The sequence below is a fragment of the Cloeon dipterum genome, chromosome X (assembly GCF_949628265.1).
Source record: "Cloeon dipterum chromosome X, ieCloDipt1.1, whole genome shotgun sequence".
Lineage (NCBI taxonomy): Eukaryota > Metazoa > Arthropoda > Insecta > Ephemeroptera > Baetidae > Cloeon > Cloeon dipterum.
The window spans coordinates 7,696,359-7,720,516 of NC_088790.1; the positions used below are offsets into that span (position 1 = coordinate 7,696,359).

General features: G+C 40.7%; 1 protein-coding gene across 5 annotated transcripts in view; it reads right to left on the bottom strand.

Moving 5' to 3' along the window:
• The window catches only part of para (paralytic), a 40,916-nt gene that overhangs the window by 5,793 nt on the left and 10,965 nt on the right, over nt 1-24,158 (bottom strand). Inside the window, exons 3-32 of one of the 5 annotated variants that reach the window (XM_065494020.1) lie at nt 22,050-22,147; nt 20,321-20,703; nt 18,705-18,734; nt 16,735-16,890; nt 16,421-16,626; nt 15,671-15,799; nt 15,285-15,376; nt 14,982-15,194; nt 14,864-14,924; nt 14,661-14,805; nt 14,440-14,604; nt 14,129-14,383; nt 12,766-12,840; nt 10,822-11,226; nt 8,927-9,029; nt 8,789-8,857; nt 7,028-7,302; nt 6,792-6,965; nt 6,567-6,729; nt 6,321-6,508; nt 5,929-6,133; nt 5,111-5,251; nt 4,861-4,993; nt 4,667-4,803; nt 4,344-4,609; nt 4,115-4,288; nt 3,270-3,392; nt 2,859-2,981; nt 2,605-2,799; nt 2,338-2,475 (exon numbers count right to left, since the gene is read on the bottom strand). In XM_065494020.1, the coding sequence (XP_065350092.1) occupies nt 2,338-2,475; nt 2,605-2,799; nt 2,859-2,981; nt 3,270-3,392; nt 4,115-4,288; nt 4,344-4,609; nt 4,667-4,803; nt 4,861-4,993; nt 5,111-5,251; nt 5,929-6,133; nt 6,321-6,508; nt 6,567-6,729; nt 6,792-6,965; nt 7,028-7,302; nt 8,789-8,857; nt 8,927-9,029; nt 10,822-11,226; nt 12,766-12,840; nt 14,129-14,383; nt 14,440-14,604; nt 14,661-14,805; nt 14,864-14,924; nt 14,982-15,194; nt 15,285-15,376; nt 15,671-15,799; nt 16,421-16,626; nt 16,735-16,890; nt 18,705-18,734; nt 20,321-20,467 (4,686 nt within the window). In that variant the 5' untranslated portion in view covers nt 20,468-20,703; nt 22,050-22,147. Of the gene's footprint in view, nt 1-2,337; nt 2,476-2,604; nt 2,800-2,858; nt 2,982-3,269; nt 3,393-4,114; nt 4,289-4,343; nt 4,610-4,666; nt 4,804-4,860; nt 4,994-5,110; nt 5,264-5,898; nt 6,134-6,320; nt 6,509-6,566; nt 6,730-6,791; nt 6,966-7,027; nt 7,303-8,788; nt 8,858-8,926; nt 9,030-10,821; nt 11,227-12,765; nt 12,841-14,128; nt 14,384-14,439; nt 14,605-14,660; nt 14,806-14,863; nt 14,925-14,981; nt 15,195-15,284; nt 15,377-15,670; nt 15,800-16,420; nt 16,627-16,734; nt 16,891-18,704; nt 18,735-20,320; nt 20,704-22,049; nt 22,148-24,158 lie in introns of all 5 variants that reach the window. The other 4 variants (XM_065494018.1, XM_065494022.1, XM_065494021.1 and 1 more) reach the window with 4 other exon arrangements.

The window sequence follows — 24,158 nt, forward strand, 5'->3', positions numbered from 1 at the left end:
GATTTCCTCTATGCTATAAATATTTTGTGTTGAGAAGTTCAATTCAAAATGAAATATATTGATGCACAGAAACGTTCCCATGTGCTTATGAAACTATAAAATTCTCCTATATGCAAAATAGTAATGTGGAAAATTTACATACCTCTCATTTATAATACCTGTATATTATACTATACTCTTAATGTCTTGGTCATATTTACAAGTCATTTAATTTAACTTAAATGACTTAAAAATATTTCATTTCTCTAATATGAAAGCGGCAAGAGTGATTTGTTGTAACCTCTTTAACTTCTGCCTTTTGTTTGAAATGATTCGCAATATTTCATAATATACAGAATATCATCCTCATGAAAGAGTTGATCATGGTAAAACGGAGATGCAGGATATTCAAATTGCAAACAAGCAACAGAGAGCCTGCAACCACTCGGTTCACTGAGTGAGCACAATTAATTTTGCAACTACCAATCCACGTGGGTTCGAATCATTGCAGGCTCTGGTGAGATTTGGTCGTCCATCAGGAGGGTAGTTAGTAAAGGGTTGTTAAGTGCATTCCGTGCAAAATTCCGTGCAGATGTATATATATAAATTGTCAGATCACAATCAACTAAAGTCGGAGTAGCTCCAACACTATTGGGTAAAGTACTATCAAGAAAGAGAGAGAGAGTTGAGGAGTAAAATTGTTGACTGTAAAATCAGTTAGTTGATTTACATGTGAGAGAATATTTAAGTAGACAACATACTGAAAACAATATATATGTATATAATTATGTACATCATGTCACATCAGGTGCAAGAAGTTTTGTATATCCACAAGTGTTCACTAAAAAGAGATCCATTAGCGGTGTGAGTTTCGAGAGTAAATAAGAGAATTTTGTTGATGGAAGAGAGAGAGCATGTAGTTGGCTGGGTAATGGATATGATGGATGGAGTACGGGGCGAGGGTGGATAGAGAGATTTCAAGAGAGTTTGGCCAAAAGTAGTTTTGGTTGCCAAGTACTTGGCGTGCTGAATTATAGATATCAAATATGCATTCCATGTTTTATAGCCAGTTGGCACCCTAGGTCAACTTCAATTCATTCCCTTGCGCATTCTCAAATATATTTTGGTCCAAAGATGCACGGTGAAGAGGTTGGGTCAGTTAAAAATTTTGCAGACTTCTAATGAATTGAGTTGCAAAAGCTTTAGGTAATATAGTAATAAAATGGTAGAATATGGTAAAGAAACAACGAAAATGTATAAGAAGAAATATTAAATTCAAACCAGATGAGAAGAAGTAAGATATGCTTGCTCAGGTCTCTCGTCCTAGTTTGATTGAATCAAAAAGGACTTACCTTTAGCGGATGAAAAACGAAAGGGAACCGAAAGGAAAAACAATAATTCAATCTACTGAACTGAGTAACTCTCATTTCCAGAGAAGAGTCGTAGGATATATGTAGAAAATATAAAAAATGGAATCTGAAGTGTCTAATAAGAAGACTAAAAAAGAGTCGTATATATAATGGAAATAGGTAGTCATACGAACCAAAAGTCGTACGATTTAATTACCTTAAAAATAGATAGAAGATTAACTTTCCCAGCTGATCCAGCATCTGATAATAATTAGGGACTTTAGTTCAAGTCTTAATCAGGGAGGCACTGTATAATAATGAACGAAATGAAACGACCTTTCAAGTCTAATGAGTATCAATGCACAACAATACACCTCCTTGCTTGCACACACTAGATAAAGAAGAGGCAACAACTGACTCATGATTCCGAGGTTCTTGTGATCAAAGTATTAATTCTAAAAGGACTCGTATAAGAGCAAACACGACATATATGTATATAAATATGAATAATGCAGTCAAGTCAGCAGCAGAGTATTTACAACATTGAGGTTGGTGCCTTGGAAAAACACTCAGCAACAACACAACAGGGTTAGAAGATGAAGAAATAAGTCTTATAGGAATCTTTTTAGAATCGAAGACCAGGGTCCACAACATTTAAGTATTGGTTACCTAAACGTGTCTATTCATCTACCACTCAATGATCTTAGGCCTAAACAACATCAACGTTTGCACGAATAGCATGAATGTAGTTATATCAGGGGATAGTAATTACTGGGGGAGGTTTTCTATATATATATGTCATTGATTCACTTTAAGGCAGTTGTCCGAAGAGAGTTGAGGTTACGTGTTTGCGTTACACCCATCTTAATCACAATTTCTACAATTTTATGCTGATTCCACACTAATATAGCATGGTTCCCGGAAGTATGTATTGAGTGAGTATTATTTTGCATTTGAATGTTATCTCAAATTGATCGGTCAGTTCTGTTTTCGCGTATTTGATACTTATCTTCTTTTTCTGCTCATTGAAGTTGTCGATGATGACACCAATGAACAGATTCAGAGTGAAGAAGGAGCCGAAGATGATGAAAAACACGAAGTACAAGTACATGTAGATGTTTGTCTCTCGAATTGGTTGCTTGTCCACCTGAAGTAAAAATTATAATGTTTCCTAAGTTCTACTCGCAAAAGCTCTATATTGATCGTGAAATCAATAACGAAATTTTATTAAAAATAAAATTTCTAAAATCAGGCGAATTTGAGTAAAAATCGCTACCTCTCGCGAGTCAATCGCGTCGTTCATGATTTGAATCCAGCCCTTGAAGGTGGCGACTTGGAAAAGCGACAAATACGCTTTGCCGACGTGGTCGAAATTCATGGGCGAGTTTTCCCAGGTGTAGTTTTCAGCAATGCACGCGTTTCTGTCGGGAATGATTTCGTGGCTGATGGTGGTCTTGTTGGCGTCGACGCACTGCAAAAGTAGCCAAGTGAGTCTCCACGTGCCACTTCGAGAGCCAACTCTATTCTCACCTTGAAATATTTTCCGGCGAACAGCTGCACGCCCATGATGGCGAAAATGAGCCAGAAGATGAGACACACGAGCAGCACGTTGAAAATGGACGGGATGGCTTGTACCAAAGCGTTCACCACAACCTGGGCGTGGGCCATAAATTAGTGTGCATAATTCATCCGGACTCAAGCGCGGTTTCATGCAAATTTCACATCATTTAAAGCCTTCACTGCGACAATTAATCTAAAGCGTCTGCTAAAAGCAAAAGAGCATGCGGCAAGCTATATATATTAAGTATTTCCTAGTACGATATACACGTTAGCCTTTTTATTTACTGTTAACAGATGAGAAAGAGATAGAGATAGAGAGATATATAGAAAGAAAGAGAGCACTACGTGTGCCGTGCCGGGAGCTAGGAGGGCTGTACCTACCCTCATTCCCTGCATACGAGACATGGCTCTGAGAGGTCTCAGCGCTCGCAGGGTCCTCATGGTTTTGAAGGCTTGAATGCCTCCCGCACCAACCAGTGACGCTACGAAGTTAATTAGGGACACCTGAAGTCAAGAGCGAAGCCACAAAATAGAGACATTCAAGGCAAGTGAGCGGAAGAGAGACGGCGCCTCTGCAATTTTTGCAGGCAAAAGCGGCCGTTGTGTGTGAGTTAGCATTGTTTGGTCAGTATAGTAGGTTCACATCTGCGAGAAGAGGTACGACAGAGATACGACGGCACTCGACTCTAACGCACGGTATATATATGTTAGAGAACACTGATATTAGCACATTGATTTTTGTGGAAATGTCATTGAGTTGGCCACAAATAAAGTTTCAGGATAAGGGGACAGATATTCAAAAAATGTAAAAAAAATGTAGCCCCATTGTCAAGCTTGCGAGTGTGGGCCACACTGCAGAAAGCTGCACCAACATCAAAACAGCAAAATACGACGACGACGGTGGTCGGTGTCGCTGCCACACAAAAACTTACTCGCATCCCTTCCCAACGAGATACAGCTCTGAGTGGCCGTAATGCTCGCAGGGTCCGCATGGACCTGAACGCAGGGATGTCGGCAGCGCCAGCCCAGATCGCAGCCAAGTTTATTAATGACAACTGTGGTTTTGTAACAAATTTAATTCACGGAAAACTTATTTTCACTTCCCTTCCCACGGCAAAATTACTCGACAACAGCTATAGCACCAAGTCAACTTTTTTATTAAGTTTTAGTAGACCAGCGCTGTGACAGTGGAGAGTGTGCGAGTGCTAAGTTAAAGTAGGACTCACCATCACAATCACGAAATCCAGCCAGCACCATGCGTTGGTAAAGTATTTCGCGAAACCAAGGGCAAGGAATTTGATCAACATCTCGATGAAAAAGATCACTGTGAAAATTCTGTCCATGTAGTACAAAATATCTTGCAGGATTGGTCTGTGTTGTAGGTGGACGTCCTCCAGAGCCTGCACAAGATCAAATTTACTCTAAAATTAAAAGAAAATAAATAAAATCTCAAACCAGTGCCAGACTGCTGAGGAGAATCATTGTGATGACGGCAGTCTCAAAGTATTTGTTCTCGATCAACTGGAAGGTCTTCAGGCGAAGGTGAGACCACCCTTGCCAGAAGGGCGAGTCGTCGTCGCCTGCCAGGAATGGAAACCGCTTGTACCAGATCTCAGGAAAGCAGTCGGACGGATATTCTTGCAAAAGAACATCGTCTGTGCCTGCGTCAATCACAATTTGCTGCTCCTCCTCTCCTTCTTCTTCACAGTCCTCTCCCAGTTCTAAAATATGTTTCCATTTGGTTCGAGTGGGACTTAAAATTTAGACATAAACCATACCGTCTTGGTCGAGGTCTTCCTTGCTCGCATCCTGCTTTTCCTCACCATCAGTGTCTTCATCATCAATTGTTTCCACACTTCCCTTATGGCTATCGTTTCTGTATGGATGGTTTTTATGGCTCCCGTATGATTTAGTACTGCAACGTAAGCAACCACCTGTGAAAACACTTGCAAAATTTAAATTGGTTGATTACCTTAAGGCATCATCGTCTCTATGAATCACAGAATTGTCAAATCTGTTGTCGTGATTTTCCTTTATCGAATTGCCGGTACCGGCCTTGATGTTATTCATCATCCTGCCCTTTTTGATTTTGTTCTTGAGATCACCTGCGGAGAGGAGGGACGTGAGTGCCCGCGGCCAGGACATTGTAGCATGCAAAAACACCGATCACAAATATAACTGAGCTCCCAGATTCTGACTCAGTAGCATTTTGTGACGCAGACCTAGCTCACCGTGAATGGTAAACTCCATTCCATCTCCGATGGCCACCTCGAGTTGTGTCTGGTCCTTGGGACTCTTCTTGTCTTTGTATCCAATGCCATCGGCGAGAATATCGTCGGCATTGAGGTCGTTGTCTGTGTCGCCTATGTGGGCATCTGGAAATACGTGAAAACTTATTCGTGCCAGGGAGAACCAACCATTAAGCTAGGCATGTCTAGTTAACCTCCCGCGTGAATATGTACACAAATAATTTTGACAAGGAGCTAGCATGCTCAGCAGTATTATTTAAATGGTTGGTTGGTTTGATCATTGAGTCAATGCCCAAAAAGCAAGGAAAGAAGGCGATTGTTTCAGGGATGGGGTTCGTGTGTGTGATTAATTAATGTACTCGGATATTTGTTACTTTTCAGAGAAAATCGCTGTGTCCAATTCAAAACCTTCCAGACACACTGACACGCAAACACGCAGACAAACGTCTCCACTCGTGTCATTTTTATGATTTGGTGACCATTGGTTGTGTAAATGCGTTTGTTGCAGTAAAAACTCAGAGCAATAGTGGGAGAAATCAAATATCATACATTCAAAAACTAAAAAACACAGAGTATACCGTCTCAATAATCTACTGACACAAAATCAGTGTTATGTACAACTGCAAAATTATAAAAGTAAGAAATAAAAACTAACTAGGAACGAAAAATAATAAAATCAAACTGTGGGAACAATACCATGTAATTAAATAGTAAACCAAATGAGTACACTACACAAAAGGACAATGTGATTGGATATAAACCTTCTTTCCAACTCGAAGAGGGGCCCTCACCTGGCGTCTGATCGGATATCTGGTTTGTTAATTTGGCTCTCAGGGCTTTGGCCACATTAACTACTGATCTTTTGACCCAAGCTTTGAATCTTCCGATTCGGTTGAAGGCTTCTGCAATCTTGTTTGTCTCGTTGTCGGCAGTTGGCGCGGACAGATTAGACGAGCCGAAGTTGGACAAGAGCAAGGCCAAGAAAAGGTTCAGTACCTGAAATGTTGACAAGTTTTCGTAGCCAAAGTATCGATCTTTCTAACTTTATTTTTTTAACAAAATTAAAATATGAATAAATTTAAGACTGTTCCTTTAAGGACACAGGTTAAATTTCCGGCGTAGTTATGCAATCCGCTCGGCATTGTTGTCAAGCAGGTTGCGTTACACGTTGCGTGATACTCACAACCAAATTGCCGATGACGACAGTGGCAAGGAAAAATGGAATGCACGACCAGTCTCCAACGTGCATGCAGTCCCACATAGATTCGATCCATTCTCCGCAGAGCACGCGAAAAACGATCATGAAGGAGTGCATGAAATCGGTGAAATTCCACCTTGGCAGATCTCCGTCAGGAAATCTGCTCACGTTGTCTGAAAAAATAGCAGTATAAATTAGGAGAAATTCTGCTTTCAATCCTTTGACACGTACCAACGTAATTCTTGCCAAAAAGTTGCATCCCCATGACGGCAAAGATGAAGATGATAATGCACAATACAAATGTTAAGTTACCCAGGGCACCTACTGTTCGACCCATGATAGATATGAGCAAGTTGAGAGTGGGCCACGACTTAGCCAATTTGAACACTCGCAACTGGAATCAGATGGAAGCAAAAATGAATGCACCACCGTAGAATCCAATCGGGATCAACTCACCAATCTGAAAGACCTTAACACAGAGAGACCTTGTACTCCCTCTAGACCTAACTCTAACAATGATAATGCTACGATTATAAAATCAAATATGTTCCAGCCTTCTTGAAAATAATATTTTGGACTCATGGCTATCAACTTCATAGTTGCTTCGATCGCGAAAGTTGCCGTAAAAAACTGCAAAAGAAATTAAATTCGATTACAAAAAACACCCTTCCTTAAGAACCCAGAAGACGTACGTAGTTGCCGCTCTTGAGCGCCTTCTCCATGCCTTTGTCCATGTCGTGGTGGTCGAGGGCCATGAACAGGGTGTTCACCACGATGCAGAGGGTGATGAAGAGCTCGACGAACGGATCAAACACGATGAATGAGACGAATTCCTGGAACTTGAGCCATGGCCAGCAGCAGTCCCAGACGCAAAAGATGTCGATGCACTTCATGCAGAACGCCATCGCTTTCTCCTTGAACTTGGGACCTTCGTCGTCGTCGTCTGTTGGGAAATAATATATGGACACTGGGCAAAGCACCAGGCCAAACACGCCAGGTTAGTCATGACTTAAACCCTGAACCTCTCACGAGACACCCAGCATCGATAAGGCTGATGACATTTATTTGACTTATCGCTTCTCCGAGCTTTAGTTAGTCTCCGCGCGCAGACGGCAGTTAGCTGAACTTGATTAATTAGGTTACAACAACTGACGAATATAAAAATGCTTTCTATCCCTCCTAAGAATGATTCGTGTTACGTAAAGAAAATTCACTCCACAGAAGACTGAAATAATTCGTTTGCAAAGTCCAAAAATCAAATTTAAGTAATTTACCTATGATGATACCGTGATTTTCTACGTGAATGCAGACGTGATTATAATTTCTCATGTAAATTTGTGATATGCTATGTTTTCTCCATTGATGTCAGTGTAAGCAGCAATTATTATTGTTGTTTTTAAGAGATAATTAAGTGAGACAGGTTGAAAGCAAGGTGCAAGATGGTCTAGTGTGTTCCAAGTAGTGATGAAGTGTAAACGGAACTTTAAATGGAATCAATAACCAGTGCTGAAATATGCAACTTTCAACACACAAGGGTTTATCATTTAATTAGCTGCAGTTAATGCAACCACAGGAGCGTTTTATGATGAGGTTGATGAATCTTTAGAGTGGCCACAAAAATTTAATTTGCTTTTTGTTATATTTTCAGTCATGTGACCAGCCTTAAACGTACTGAGATAGCTAATAAAGAGGAAATCAATTATTATCATTGTGTACACATAATACTTTTCTAAATTATTTGCTAAAAATGCATTATTTTTTTTCTTTTTGCATTCTATTTTCTAAATTTTCTGCAGCTGTACAAATCGTTTGAAGACATTCACAGGGACAGGCTTGACAAATCCAAGTCATAAGGCTCGTAACTCAAGCAGGATAGCGAAAAATATCAAATGTTTTACCCACGAGCAGAGTCGCATTGTTATGCAACCCGCTTTACTTTACTGTCAGGCGCGTTGCGCAGAGTTCAAAATTTTATCCGTCAAATATTTTTCGCTTGGAAAAAATAACTAGTGTTTAAAGAGAGCGTTAATTTTTTAAATCATGCACATGCCAGATTTAAAAAATGGAAGGAATGAAAAGACCTTTTATAATTTTTACCTAAGATCGTGCTTCACGGTTTGGATACAATGCATAAGGAACAAAGATAGACACAAGTAAACTAATTTTGAAAAGTTTCACACAATCCAAGATCCAGGATTTTTCGCATGCATTCCAAGAAGAGACAGAGTCAGGCACAAGCCGGTTAACTTGTAAAGGAGGGAATTCAAAATAGATTTTTAGATATATATTCAAATTCTATAGGATTCATTTGCAAAACCGTCCAAGAGCCAAAACAGTCATTTTATAGAATTCATTTAATGCACAAACACATATGATGTACATATATGTACAGCGTATCAAAGGGTACCACAGAGGTCATCAAGGTCTAAAGGTCATGCTGCCAGACAACTTACCTCCATGGTCACTGGCTCGGCTCTGGCGGCCTGCCGCCTGCTCGATAATATCGTTTAACACCATTACATCTGAAATTAGAATTGAAATTCGGGATGAAAATGAATTAATTCAAAGAGGAATTGACGACGCGGTCGCACCTTTCATGTCTACTACAGTTTGATGTTGTGCAGGTTCGATAAATGGGTTCTCTTGGTGCTTGCCTTTGGCCGCCCCATCTTCGCTCTCTGCACCCAGCGACTCCTGGCACGCGGAAAAAGCATCGCGATTAATTTCACGCTTGTTCTGGTAGTTCAGGATTGAGCATGCATTACTTTGGTTGATTTTCTAGACTTGTTCACTACTTTTATCTCAAAGAGGTTCTCAAAATATGCGTGTTTATGTGCTGTTAATTGTTACTTTATGAGAATTTCAAAAGATTAACAGGTTCGATTTTTTAATTGCAGAATCCGCGTCCCTCCGCTTCGTCGAAGGAAGCGAAAAGTGCAGAGACGGAATTCCGGTTTGAAGGAGAAATGATATGGATCGAAAACATGCAATGGTCAGTCAGCTTGAAATTGGTTAGGATAGCCATCCTGCGAAAGAGTGAGAAAGTGAAAGAACGTCAAACAAAAAGGTACGAGGAAGCGCGTAGGAGCAGCGCTGAACAACACCGAACCAACTGTGTGTCAAGGTACAATTGGTGCCGTCAAATCGTTTTGTACAGATTGTATATATTTCATTTTGGTATTTGTCTGTTTGGTCCTCTCACCACCTGTCAGAAGAGGATAAAAATTCTGCATGCATCTAGAATAAAAAGTATGTCATGCGTCGGCTCCATGCTGTTCACAAATCATCGTGCTTTGTATGAAGGGGTTATGGATAGCCCAATCAAGTCATGCGAGTTCGTCGAGAAGAGCGCGCCGACTGCTTCAATCAGCACGTCTCGCTCGACGCGAAAAGGCCGTCCAGTGGATTCAATTATTTTTAGAAATTTGAAAACGTGGCATTCAAGATATGGTTGAGGAAATTTTAAAAAAGCGCTAGTGTCGGTTCGTTTTGAGTAGCGGCGTTTTGGTGTTTGTCAGCAGTGGTGTTTGAATTTTATTTATGCTGCAAAGTATATGGATTTTGATTTCCTGCCGAAATGAGCCGGCTACTTACGCCGTCCTTGTCGATATAATCAAGTTTCACTTCGGGCCCAAAAAGTTCTCTAACAAAGTTATCAATAAGCTCGTCTTGAGTCGAGTCGGGACCCCCATCCTTGCTGTGCTTCTGCAGGATTTGTTTTCCATCCCACTAAACAATGGTCCAGGAAACACATAATCAATCAATGCTTGAAAATTGAAAATGCGCAGATATGAGGGGCATAGTTTTACAATGATCAGAGTATCATAATTTATACGTTGCATGCGAGTACAGTTTGTGTTTTTTCTAGTTTTTCTCCAGGTTTTTGAGGTTTTTGCTGGTAAATGTCGTTTTCTGTTGAGTTTATTTTGATGCAGGTGTAACTTGTCTTGCACAGATGATGGTCGGAATTTTGTATTTTTTTTAATGTTATTTCACGATAATAAGCATGCGAGATTAATTTGGTGGGTGCAGTTGCAGGATCCTTAATGTCGTGGAATAAGCGTTAAAGTAAATCAGCCGTATGCGAAATTGAGTAAGTAATTATTTTGGAAAAAATACAAAAACATCATGCATGAAGCCAAAACCGAGCTGCCTTGCTTTTTCTACTACTGCAATACGATGATGTAATAATATAATATATAATAGAGATAATAAGTCATTCTACAATTAAAAAGAGCGCAAAATGTTCCAAACGGAAACCAACGTCTCTATTCTATACACAGGAGGGATGACCACAAGTAGTATAAAAATACGTAAATAAGACTGGTTAAAATTGCTGTGTTCTTTCACGTTCCACGTAGCAGGATGCTCCAGGAATTGGGGGATGGGGTTGTTCATATTTTTATATATAAATTTTTTGTTTGTAGAGTATATAAAATTATAGCATTTGGTAACAGATGGAGGAAGAGCTAGTACAGCTACTCACAAAGTCACGGGCATATTTGTTGTTGCTGTCCATTATTACTTCAGGCACGTATGAACAGGGGTTTCTGGATCTACATCTTAAGCGTGACTCCTTGGTCATCCCTTTCCCGCAGAGGAGGTCACCGTGGGAGGTGTAGGATAATCTCGAGGCGTGCGATGTGTAGGACGAATGCCTCGAGCCTAATGTGGTATAGACGGGTACGATAATGGCTCCGTTCTCCTCAGACATAGGGGTAACCGCATTCGAATCATCAGCATACGGCAAATGTTCTTGTGCATCTAAGTACGTTGATAACACTAATGGCTTTTTATCACCGAAACGTCTACCATTTCTTAATGTAAACTGATGACTTCCTCTAGAGCCTCTTCTGATGTTAAACGGAGAACCGGGAAGGCTGAGACTCGCCTGCAAATTGGGTGATTGCTACAATCGCGGTGGACGGGGACTTTTGTTGGTTTTAAAAACTATAATATAATATATATCATAGATAGAGAGAACTTGTGATCCGTACAGAGTTTTCAAAACACGTGAGCGGACTGTAAAATTTGGATATGGATATGATGTTTATGGAACGAGACAGAGAGTAAAATCGCACGATTTTGAAAGAATAAACTGACGGACACTCTACAGGAAAAGGCAGACATGCAGATCCAAAATCTATCTCGGACGGAGCATTCCAAAGTCTACATATCCGCAGGCGTGTGAATGAATTCTGTGAACCTCTGCCTTCTTTGCGCAGGGCTTACAGGGCCAGAGAAAAAACATCCTAATCGGGTCTTGCGCTCTTATATGAGTTTTGCCGCAGTAGAAATTTCTTTTGTTCAATGAATGTGCGAAAGCGGCTGCAAACAAACGAAGCCAATCGAGTGACAAGGCATTATTTCCATGTGTAAGGCGATGGTGATCAGAGTTGGATGCGTGGGCTTAAAAAAACATTGCACAACGAGGCGCAAGCTGCTGGCTTTGATGTTTTGAAAAACTGACATGCAACCAAAGCGGCTTCGAATTTTTTGTTGTTGCTGTCATCAAACAGTGAACACAATTTTCATGGAAATCAGATGCCTTTGAAGAAGGCAGAGGGGTACGGGTTCAACAAAATTTTACTGGTTCTGCTTGTATAACAATTAAGAAAAATGGAATGGCGCAAAACAAATAGAAACTTGGCGTTCAGGTTAAAAGCACGAGAATTAATCCACGCTTTACGATGATGATGTTTGCAAAAATTAATGGTTCTAATCACATGATTGATTTAAAAATCGGTACGGGGCTTTAGGGTGACATTTATTATCAAAAGAATGGTGCAATAAAATACGTAATTCTTTCGGCGCAACAAAACCACCAATATGGTTTGATCGTTTTTCCATGCATCTGAACTAAGAGGGACATTCACTAAAACAGCTACTGGAATAAATTGTTAATTTTGAAAAATAGTCACATAATAATTCGACTTCTGCATTCAGAGAGAAAAAAAATAATACATAGAGAGAGAGAGAGTATTCCTAGTGGTTTGGTTGGTTTTGGATAGTTCTGCACTTAAGGGGATCCACCATGGAATGAAACTTTCACCGCGATATTTTGCAAGAGATCTAATTATTAAAAGCGTGGCGCAAAAGTTTCATAAAAAATGGTGAGGTTCAGATAAAAAAAACATTCAAGGGCATGATACTGCTACCGGTATTCAATTGACAACATTTTGTGACACTTTACTGCTCTTTTATACAGGGTAATTACGCTCATTAAGAATTTTGTCGAGATAATTTGAATAATTAAATGCATAATTGGGCAAATCTAAAAATAGAAAGCGGTTCAATTGATCAATAACATCTCACAGCACAGACAAAAGCTTGCCTGCCCGAGAGTAAAACAAAAGAATATATAGCGATATATGTTGGACAGAGTATATAATAATATATATCTCCAGAGTGGGTTACACAGGTGACATACCTTCATTAAGCTCTCCTGGTAAGCGCTAGTATACTGACTTTTAGCCGGGTAATTATCGCGCATCTGACTCGAAACCTTTGGGGAAAAACACCAGCGAGTACTCATTAATGTGTCACAATATTTGCAAACTGAACAATCGATGAGTGTTGTTTCTTTCTGTCTTTCTTTTTTTTCTATTGACAGGCAAAACCGACGACTCTCCAGTTACGGAGGGTCGCGCGCTCGACGTCAATAAATTTATTATAATATATATCAACAGCAGTGAACTTGTTCGATTTTTGCTCCAAAGAGCCTATATGCACTAACCCTATTTAGTAGATTAACGTCTGCTACCATTAACATGCAACACCAATTAACTTGTCAGACGAAACAACTCGCATGCAAGAAAAACGGCCGTATATACCAATGTTTATCCAGATCATTACAGGCAACAATTAATATGCACCATTCTTTTGAAACAATGATCATGTTACAACAGCGCTCTAGAAGTGAGCAAATGAAATGGGGCGGTAAAAGCAACCAAGGAAACATGGTCCAGCAAAAAATAATGAAAACCCGTATCAGAAAGCACTAATGAAACACATATGCACTTTCTGGTATTAGATATACATATGTAGTACATAGTGCTCATTGGCATATTGCGTGAGTGTGTCGCCACAGTAGTTAAAATTTTTAATTTTGGTCAGAGATTTATTATGCTGTAGTTGTTTTAGATAAATTGTATTTACTATTGTGAGCTTCTGTGAAACTATTACACACAGAAAGCGTTCAAAGAAAAACTGTCTTCGACAATTTATATTTCACTAAGCATTAACGGCACAGAGAAAATAAGGATAAAAGTAGCTTCTATCTTACAGAAACCAGCAATACACACTGATCTACGTAGGCAGAAAAGAGTATAGTAATCAGAACGGCACAAAATTAAAGTCCATTATATTGATTGCAAACGCAGAGTGTATGTGAAAACACAACTTTTCAAAATGTGTTGAGCATAAAATTGAGCAACTGCCAAGTGATTTTGCTTAAACTATAACACAGAACAAGCAAAAAATGTTGACAAAAAACATCTGTAAAGAAGCTCACATCTAAATCGTAATATATATGGATTGAATTTAAGGTTGGCGAGCGGCTAGCCTTTTTGATATTTCATGCAATCTTTTTCCCACAATTCTTTCCGACCAAATATAAAATTAGTGGAACACGTGAGCAATAAATTTCGGTAACACCGCTCGCCAGCCTTTTCCCATCAATAGTAAAAGTGGCACGTAACTTAAAAGAGCTAACGCAGAGTAAATTTGAAGTTGATAATGAATTTTGCGTCAGCGATTTGTCTTGTAAGAGAAAGCCAATTGCACAGACATACCTTGCGAACCTTGCCATTGGCGCGGCCACGGTGCTCACTTATCGAGTCTCCTCCCTCCGATTTGATGCTCATTTTCTCCTTGTTATTGTCATCGTTACCTTTCTCCTGTCCAACAAACAGTTCGTAGCTGTGACAGGAGAAATCTGATGGTGACTTGACGACTCCTTCATTTGCGGCGGCCGCGGCCGCCGCAGCGGCCGCCGCGGCAGCGTCATCGATTTTCTTTTGCTTCGCCATCGCAGCTTCTTCCGCTTCCTGCAACCGAAAAGTTGACAAATGCCTATAAAATGTTTCACGACTAGAACACTCACCCTCATTGCCTCTTCTTCGGCCGCCTCTTCCTCTTCAGCCTTTTTCTGCAACTCGTCATACGACATCGCGACGATGGCCAAAATCAAGTTCACGAGGTAAAACGAACCCAAAAAGATAATAACGATGAAGAAAAGCATATGCCATGGCCCCGCAGAACGCAGAACCTGCACGCAAAGGCTCGTTAATTCTGAGGAAAAACTAATTCTGAGATTTTTCGTACCAATTGGTAAAGATTTTCCCAATAATCCTGGGTCATGAGACGGAACGCTGATAGGAAGGCCCATCCGAACGTGTCAAAGCTCGTGTAGCCGTAGTTGGGATTCGGCCCGAAGCCTTGTAGACACGTGTAGTCGGGCGGACACATTCTGCGGCGATAATTTCATTAAAGCACTGCACCTAAATGGAAACTCAATGCAAAATTACCCTGCACCGGACGAATTTCCACAGAGTGGTATGTTTTGAGGATCTTCAAAAAACCAGTTGGCTAGAAAAAGAAAGTTGTTAGTATGCCGTGCAAATTTTTTGTTCTATTGTCACTGACTATCATTGCTCATGAACTCGTGCCAAGATTCGTGGGTTAGGTTCCCCCATGACCCGTCGAGTGGGAAGTTTCTTATGCATTTTTGGGTTAGGACGCCCATATAAATTTGGAGTCCAAGTAAGGCAAATACAGAAAGTGAAAACAGGGTGAGGATGATTACGTCCCGCAGGTTCTTGACAGACTCTATCACGGCACCCACGATCGTCTTCAAGCCTGAAATGCACAGTGCACAGCCGGTTTAACACCAATTCAGAGCGCGCGCAACATCATTTTCCGCGGGGGAAATATGGTTTTGCTCCGTACCTGGCACAATGGCCACAGTCTTCAACGCCCGAAGAACCCTGAATGTTCTCAAGGCAGCAAGGTTGCCCAAATCTATTCCCATAGTTACATAGCTGCAAGGGAGGTCATTGGAAAATTAGAGAATCACTTATATCCAGGCACAAGCGAGAATTTTTGGAAAATCGACTACTTTTAGAGAAAAATCTACACAAAAGAAATCAAACAAAGGTAGATTTTATAAAATCTAAATTGAAATTGTAATCTATTTAGAAACTTAACTTTTTATCAGTTTTCATTATAATAAAATCAAATTCAAGAATTTCCTCAGAGTTTTAAAAAGAGAACAAAGATTAAAATGTCTAAGATATATAAAATCTAGCTATCTAAGTTGTTTCTAAGTAACTCACGCTAAAGCTATAACTACGAAGTCCAACCAGTTCCATGCATCTCTAAGGTAGGTAAACGGCTGCAATATGAACCCGCGAGCCATCACTTTGACTGCAGATTCAAATGTGTAGATGCCAGTAAATATTACTCTGGAAAAATTACATTGCGTTTGAGTTTTAAATCAGTAGATAAATTACAAAGTCATATGGCTGCTAAGGGGGGATGAAAAACTAGTTAACTACAACATTTAGTAAATCGCTACGCCAGGCCCGGACTGGAGCAAAAATTACGGGGAGCTACTGAAAGAATCCAATTTATAAGATAGTGTCTGCGGATTTGAAATTTATTTTAGAGAGAGCCGATTTCCACTCTACGATTACCAGTCCGTACCTGCTCTTCTACACAATGATTATAAATTAGTTATTCAAAAGTTTAGATCCTAGGCAATTGTTTGATATTTTATTAGGAAACACTCAATAACCACACATCAAGTAGTGTATATCAACAACTGATTGGTAGTGGTGGAAGGTGTTCTTTAATTTTTGTAGGTTAATTTAATCAAATTTGGAAAATATTTTTAAAAATAAAGCACTGCAAATCATCAAACATAGTTGTGTTTCTTTTGAAAATGAATTTACGTCCCCAATTTTCTGAATGAAAAGGCAGCTAACGCGAACCAAGAATTTTGGTGTATGGAGAAATAATTTTGAAAGGTAAGATGAGAGTCAAGGGTGAGTTTTAAGCGAGATATCTAGAGGAAAACGTCTTACTCTGTGGACTCGACGGTGGGCGTTGTGGGCATGATCATGAGGATGCAGTTGGTCAGGATGGTAGTGATGATGAACAGCGAGAACAAAGGGTGAACCAAGATACAAATAGCCACACGACGTATGGGGTTAAATGGGTCCAACAGCCACATGGCGTCAGTTGCGTTGAAGCGGAAGATGTCTTTTCCTTTGCTTATCACCACAAATGTCTGCAAAGGCAGAGAGTGTCAGAACAACAGAGCGATTAGCCATACCAACGCGCTACGTGGGCATTCATTTTTTGTTTGTTTGTTTGTTTTCCTCGACTACACACTTACTCTTTGGTTATGGTAAAAACTATCAATATCTTCTAGAGGGGTGGATGAAAGCTCTGGAGGGAAACTGCCCTGCAGGCGCACTGGGATTGGTGCGCCCTGCTCCAAGGTAGGGTCCGGTTGGGGGCCTTCATCTTCGTCCTCGTCCTCATACCGAACCTGCCGAGAAACACGCCAGCGTTAGCTACACTTGCGGATGCACCTCTACCTCAGATCAGGACCTTTACCAGGCGCCTGAATGAGAATAATTTGCAATTCACCTCTACGCAAACTTTTTTCACTTGTAATTCAGTCTTATAATATAGTAACATATATACTTTGTGGCTCTAGGCAAAGCAATCCGGTAAATGTATATGATAATCGTCAAAGCTTCATTCTCATTGATCCTAAATCATTCTATGGTCAGTGCACTAAATTCCATTCTAGAGCCTTAAAATCGACTTTATAAATATTCTATCGGTGTTCAAGTTTGCTACGAATGGGCAATGAACTAGTGAAAAAAAACTGTCAAGATCATCTCAATTTTTAATTCGGACAATAAAGCAGGATTAGTCTTCAAAATGGACCATGCTGTTTCTCTCCGCAAAATACCAAAGAATCGTTCAATTATACCAATTCAATGATTTCCATGAAGCTCTTTAACAAGTCGCAAAATTCTTATAAAAACTGAGCATGCAAAGGTTTTTTCGTTTTTCTATTCTCGTTCTCTGATGCCTATTTTTTGACGCCATCGGCAGTAAACATAACCTTTTTTAATCAAGTGCTTGACACATTAGAAGAAAATAAGTTGCAACATCGATCTTTGATTTGAATTAAAATGTGAAAAGCATTGTGATTTTGTGATTATAGAAGATTTGATTGCAACCACACAGAATTTATGCGCGTAGCATTGACACATTTATAGTGAGGTAATATTTTTTTTGCAATATTCGGGGTGCATTTTCTGGAATTGCGCGGCGAGGAATTGCGTGTTGGTGTACTTTTGTAGTCACCCTCCTTCCGAAGCAAAGACTCTACATTAAGACTTGAAGGATATCAGTCAGTTGTTAATTGGTCTCATTTCGAGGGCAGAATTGATAAATAAATTCGAATATGCGCATGCAAAACAGGGTAAGGCAAGTTTGGGGTAAAGGGCAAACATATTTCGGGCGGGTTAGCAGCTGAAAATTAGAATTTTCACATTTAGCGCTGATTTTCAAGATTCAATTAGTCCCCAAAATCTTCAGTCCACTTTTCACTCTTTAGAAATCTTAGAGCTTAACAGCAAAGCAAAACAGGGCAGAAAACACAGATAACAGCAACATGAGCAACACACACAAAGAAGTTTCATCGCAAAGTTCCGTGCAGATGCAATGCGGCGCAGTTTGCAAAACAGCGGCAGGGGTTTGTTCGCGAGCATATAGCAGCTTTTTTATATGCAGGTGTGGTCTGTGGTGTTTCGTGAGGAGGCGGATTTCGTATATTACACGGCGTAATGGTTTGGAGTGGAAATGTTGGAGCGGAATTGCAACAATATTTAGGATTAGTTTTACAGCAATTCAGAGATCTTATTTATTAACAAAATTGAGTTAAAATTTCCACTCAGAATTTAGGAAGAAGGTGAGTTTTGAAGAAAATTAGAAAAACGGATTTAAGATAAAAGAGTAAGAAGATAAGGCGTCTTAGTGTTGAGAAAAAGAAGGTTTTTTCGGTGACCAACTATAGTCTGACAGAAATTCACGTAATTATTACGTCTCTTTTGTTTTAAGTTTTTGCTAGCAAATAGAGACGCCGAAAGCATATAATGTTCTCTCTTATTTAATTATTTAAGCAGTGACTTATTTAAAATGTTGAAGGAGAAGATGGAAGGAGCGAAATCAAGCAAAAGTGAACGCGTTTAATAGAGAGAATAATGAAAGAAAAGGAAACCATACAGAAAAAGGCTATAGACTGAACAAATAATTGCATAAATAGTGTCAGTTGGAAAATCTTACTTCTTTTTTCTTTTTCTTCCGCCCAAAATCCTGCAATCGAAAAATATGGCAGAACATTGAGAAACACACACAAGGAAAGAGGAGTTTTAGCTAAATAGATCCTATATAGAGTATGTATAGTATGAAGGAGGGAAGAGATGTGTGTTCTGCAACACTAATTGCTGCAGAGAGATTTCTGAAAGTCAAACACACGCTCGCACACGCACTGTTCAGCATATGTCTTTCGGAAATTATAGGAGTGAAGCAATAAATCGGTGTTTCAACACACCGGTTCGATCGCTCGAAATCAAATTTGAAGAAATCTGTACATGTAAAAGCATGGCGTTCAACTCTGATAACACACGGAGCATTCGTGGGGAACACAGGGCGTCCAAATGTCTGTTCATGAGGACATTGTTTGGGTTGATAGAATGAGATCGAAATTTCTCAACAAAATCCATCAATCATCATGCGTGATCCAATCCAAAAGCGCTTCAATGTTGCAAAAAGCCGCAAGCTTTGCTTTTCGTCGGGAATTTGGTCGTGATTGATTTGGTGGAGAAATTTATTTATTTTTGTATGTCTAGCGATACTGGGATCGAATGTAGTTGGAGGTTATGCTCGTAGATTCAAACTAGGTCTTATTTAGGAGCATAATTCATGTATCCTGCGAAATGATTTGGTTTTGAACGCTGTAGGAGAAATTGGTTTATGCAAATCACACGCCACACACGAATGTTTCACAACACTGAAAATGCAGAATGCTGCTAAGAAAATCAAGAGCTTTAAGGGCAATGAAGTGGTTGAGTTCATTTTATGTAACTATGGACTCTGTTTTAGAACAAACGATGAAAACCAAAAATGAACACTCAAAACAAAACTCATGCAGCTTCACATCTGGGATGGTACTCGTTTCTACTCACACACAGCGGGAATGTCAAACCGCAACTTTCATGGAAAACAAAAGGAAGACTTTTTTGTTCCTTTTTTTTAATGATCGCGCTTTTTGTCTCATTTGTTGCGGATGAGAGTCTGAATGGAAAGCGTCGCGATTTTGTCTCATTTAGCACCCTTTTTTAATAGGCTGTTTTTTGCTCGCGAAACGTGGCAAATAAATGTTGAAAGCACGCGGCTCATCGCTTTATTTGCCAAATCAAAGGAAATGTACGTGCCTTGGAATCTTCGAGTTGATGAGGAGGGAAATATTATTTATCGTTAAATGAGATATCATTCACGATGTGAAAAATGTAAAATATTGAGATGTATTTATACAAGAAAATGAGCAATGGTTGGTATTCTCCTCCACTCACCGCTGGTGAACTGACAATGAGAAAAGTTTGGTTTTAATTTCGAAATTCCAGCTTCCATGCTGTGAGTGTATGAATTCGCTTCATTTGAAATTTGAAGCGAGAAAAATGAGCAGTTGTGCATTTTGCCTGGTCTCGAAATAAATCTCGTGAGCTCACTCAGCCGCATTGAATTATAATAATTCGACAATAAAATGCACAACGGTTTGTGTCGTGAGAATGGCAAAAGTAATTCGGCAGCACTGGTCACTTCCATGAAGTGGCTGAAATCGGTGGGCCAAGCAGATAAATCGGGGACGGGCGGGGATGCGCGGCCCTCGTTTAACTCACCTCTCCTTCCGCTCTCTTCTTTTCAAGCTCCTTCTGCTTGGCATATTCCTCGGCAATGCGCGCCTCGATAGCTGCAAGAGATTCTCGCGTGAAAGGACGGAACAAGCTGCGTTCTTCCTCAGAGACGCTTTCCGAGTCTTCAGACATTGTCTGGGGGTACAGACAATGGGCTGAGAAGGTAATGGGCTAGCAGCTAGCTTCGGGATGCCGGCTGGTTCGCTCAAGCAGTACTTCGGCGGCGACAGGTCTCCAAGGGGGTGGAACTTGCAGCTGTGATTCTCTCAGCAGCAAGTGGGGCAGCGCTCCTCCGGGCGGGGGCCTCGCAGCAGCCTGAGGCGATAGCGTAGCGCATCATCCTCTCTGACCTATCGCTACCTTGACACCTGCAATGCAGAAGGAACGGTCACAGCGCAACGGCCTCAACAAAATCTACTGTGCGGACACGAGCCTCTGAATTGCATTGTAAGATGAAGCCCTGTTCTAAAAAATGCTCCATAACTTATTTGTCTTATTTTTTTTATCACATATTGTAAATAAAAAGATCTTCATTTGAGGTTGGCTCTTCTAAATTGAACACGAACTTCATCTTCGTTGCTTAATAATCTCCTTTTCGACAAGTTTTGGAGTAACAGTAGCGTTGTTTGTTAAGCATTTCACGAAACAAGGCACTCGTGTAATGCTGAAACTTGTCTGAAAGGAAATTGAGCATCAAGGATGAAGGCCGGTATCAATTTATTAAATATATATTTAATTAATATAACATTTTAAGGTTCAATGTCAATAGAGAAACAATATGTGTATATTTCACCGTTTCCATAGATAGTATCGCCCGAGCTCACCAAAAACTTTCAATTCCGTCGCAAATGAAATTGCCCTCAGAGAAAATCGGGAAGTTCCTGCTACAAAGTTAGGCATAGATGGCGCACCGGTTGCATAGATTCGATTTGCTCAGGCGCTCCGCTGTCAAAGGGTTTGCGAAGAATGTCTGTTGCGTGGAGCACACAGAACCTTCGCTCAAGCCTCGATTACCCAGGATTTATTCATTTGGCAAGCGCTTAGAAGCGAAATACCTCTGATGCAAAAGGGCTCTTGGCATTATTGGTACTCTCTCTACCACAAAAAGGCCGATATTTTTTTTCCAAAACACACCTGCAACGTGCCGATAAAATATGACCGCAGACACCGCAGGAATCTATCGGAGAAAGCAAAAATGCAATTTCGAGCAACTGTTTGATCTGCGTGAAGAGGCATCGATTGGAATACCGCGCGCGCGGCGCCACTTCCTGTCCAAAATATAAATAAGTGAAAGCACCAGGGATATCTCTATTGAGCGGGTATTCCCAGAATACGATTGCTACACCGCCGGCCACTGACGAAGTACATGGGGCGTGTCTGCGAAATTTTTATGGCAGGTGCACGGTTCGGGTGAAACGGACCATTTCCCCTGCACTAAAGCGGAATTATTTCGTGAAATACGACGCCACAAACTCAAAATCCGTAAATTTCCCTTAAGACACGTCTCGGGCGAGAACGGAAAGGAATTGCTGCTGACCTTCGCGGTGCGTCAGTCGGATCGATCATCGTCATTAGCATAAATTGCACCGCGAGAGTTTGATTGAGATATTGGTTCAGTGTGGGCTTGCTCAAACAAACACATCAAAGAGGCCGTGTAACATGGAGTGTGTGCTGATCGATTGGTGATAATAATAATGGGATCGGGCGTACTCACCACCCTCCTAATGAGGGATGTTTCACGCGTGCAGTCCAGCTTGGCTCACGAAAACGGCGTATTCGATGACGTCATGCTGTTACTCGGAGTCAATGTTCCTGGAATCCGAACGACACAATTCGTTACAAAAATTGCAAAAGGCGACTGCAAACTGCCATTGGGAACCAAAAGCACCTGCATACGAAATCAGTTTTTTTATTGAAATGACTCTCGCGAAAGGGTAACATTATGTATGATTTTTTTGTCCTATGTATACCACAAAAGGAGAGCGGCGCGCGGATTTTCTTGGGGTCAGCCCGGGTGTGTTCTCATCTAGGCGCCCTCTCGACCTTCTCGCCAACTACCTACCGCTCGCTCGTTCGCTCGCTCTTCCTCTCACAGCACAGCCCGCTCGCTGCGGAGCAAAAAATGCAGTCCGCATGAGGAGTGATCGAGCAGCCCGAAATTTGCCTCGGCAGCTGGGAAGTTTCCTGGGCCGGAAAGGTTATTCGTGTTTATTGTGTAAGAGAGAGCTGCAGTGTGACCGATTTCAACACCCAAACGGCTGCTTTACCGCCGCGGTGGCCTCGAGGGGCCCGTCGGCGCTGCGAACGCGTCTCCCGCGCGAACAGCCACACCCGAAATGGACTTTTGTGGGCTTTCTCAATGATTTATCAATGCACTCAGTCCTCAAAACTAATGTGTAAACCGGTGATTTTAACATTAAAAAAGCTTCTCTCTTGTATTCTTGGTTTTTTTATTTATATTAATAAAAATAAATAAAATAAATTCAATAGTGTTACGAATTTCCAAAAATCACAACAATTTTCAAACTAAAATTTCTCATTAATCTAAACTGTGCATTCAGTTTTCAGATTGTCAGCAAAGTTAAATGAAAATTAAATAAAAATTTGGCCACAAAAATACTCCTCTCTGTATTATTATATTCAATAATTGTTGCTAATAATCGACACACACACTGCTTATTTAAACTGTTATCCTTGTGATTTAAATTACAATTTATAGAGTAATTAATAGAAAAGGAATGTCAAAGTTGGCCACGAAATAGCGTGAGTTTCGGTTATAATTTGATCAATTTTAATTACGTTTTCGATCCGACCGAAACACGATAAAACCCCTGGCGAGCAATTAATCGGAGGCGTTCGATTTTGGCTGTTGAATCAGGTGAAACAATCGCGATCGTCATCACGTGCGTTTATTTGGTGCGCGCTCGCAACGCTGCCGAGTCTGTGCGAAGGCTTGTGATGACGCAATGCGGCAGACATAGTGAGAGTGCACATACTGCCTACTAAAGGGTTCGCCTAAGGGGTGCCGGGGAGTGAGCCAGCGAGCAGTCGCACCTCCCTCTCTGCCAGTTCCCTCCGTTCGCTTCTCGTTCTTTATTTTCACTTTTAAACCAGGTCGTTTGTATTTATTACTCTTGGAGGGTTCCCAAAACCGTGCTGGGTTTCCTGGTGGTGGTAGCGAGAGGATTTAATTTTTGTGCGCAAAGAATTCCACCTCGGCGTCTGCGAACGCGGAGAAACAATGACTGCTGCGCTGACCAGTCTAGCAAGCAAGCGACGCTGGCTGCGACAAAGTACTAGCATTTTAAATCAATACTAGGGTGAAAATCTCGATTGCCCCCTTCGCAAGCACGCGTTCGCCAAGACGGCGAATAAGGTCAGCCGGGGTCAATTCGATTAGCCGCGTGGACTCACAAACTATGCCACTGTTCGAGTCTTGTAGCTGAGATTGTTCAAGCTCTGCATCTAATTTTGATTGGAATAATTATTCCGAGAAAATGTAAAAGCTGTTTATATCTACACTGACAATGGAAAAAAGGTTTTTAACTGGTGCACTTCAAACTTATGTAATGTGGAGCAACTTTTCAAGTCGGTGCGATAAATCGAACTTCATTCGAGGAAATAGCTTTACACGAATACAGCAGATCCTTCGTAATAAATTATTTTGCTCTCAATGACGTCTCTAACCTGCACCGGAAACATTTTAGCGGTGGTTCTAAAACATCGGCGGCTATAATGTGAGAGTCAGCGGCGAGGAGGAAAACGGGAAAGGGCGGATGTGTGAGAGCGACAGGAAAATATATGTGACCTCCATGCGTGCTGG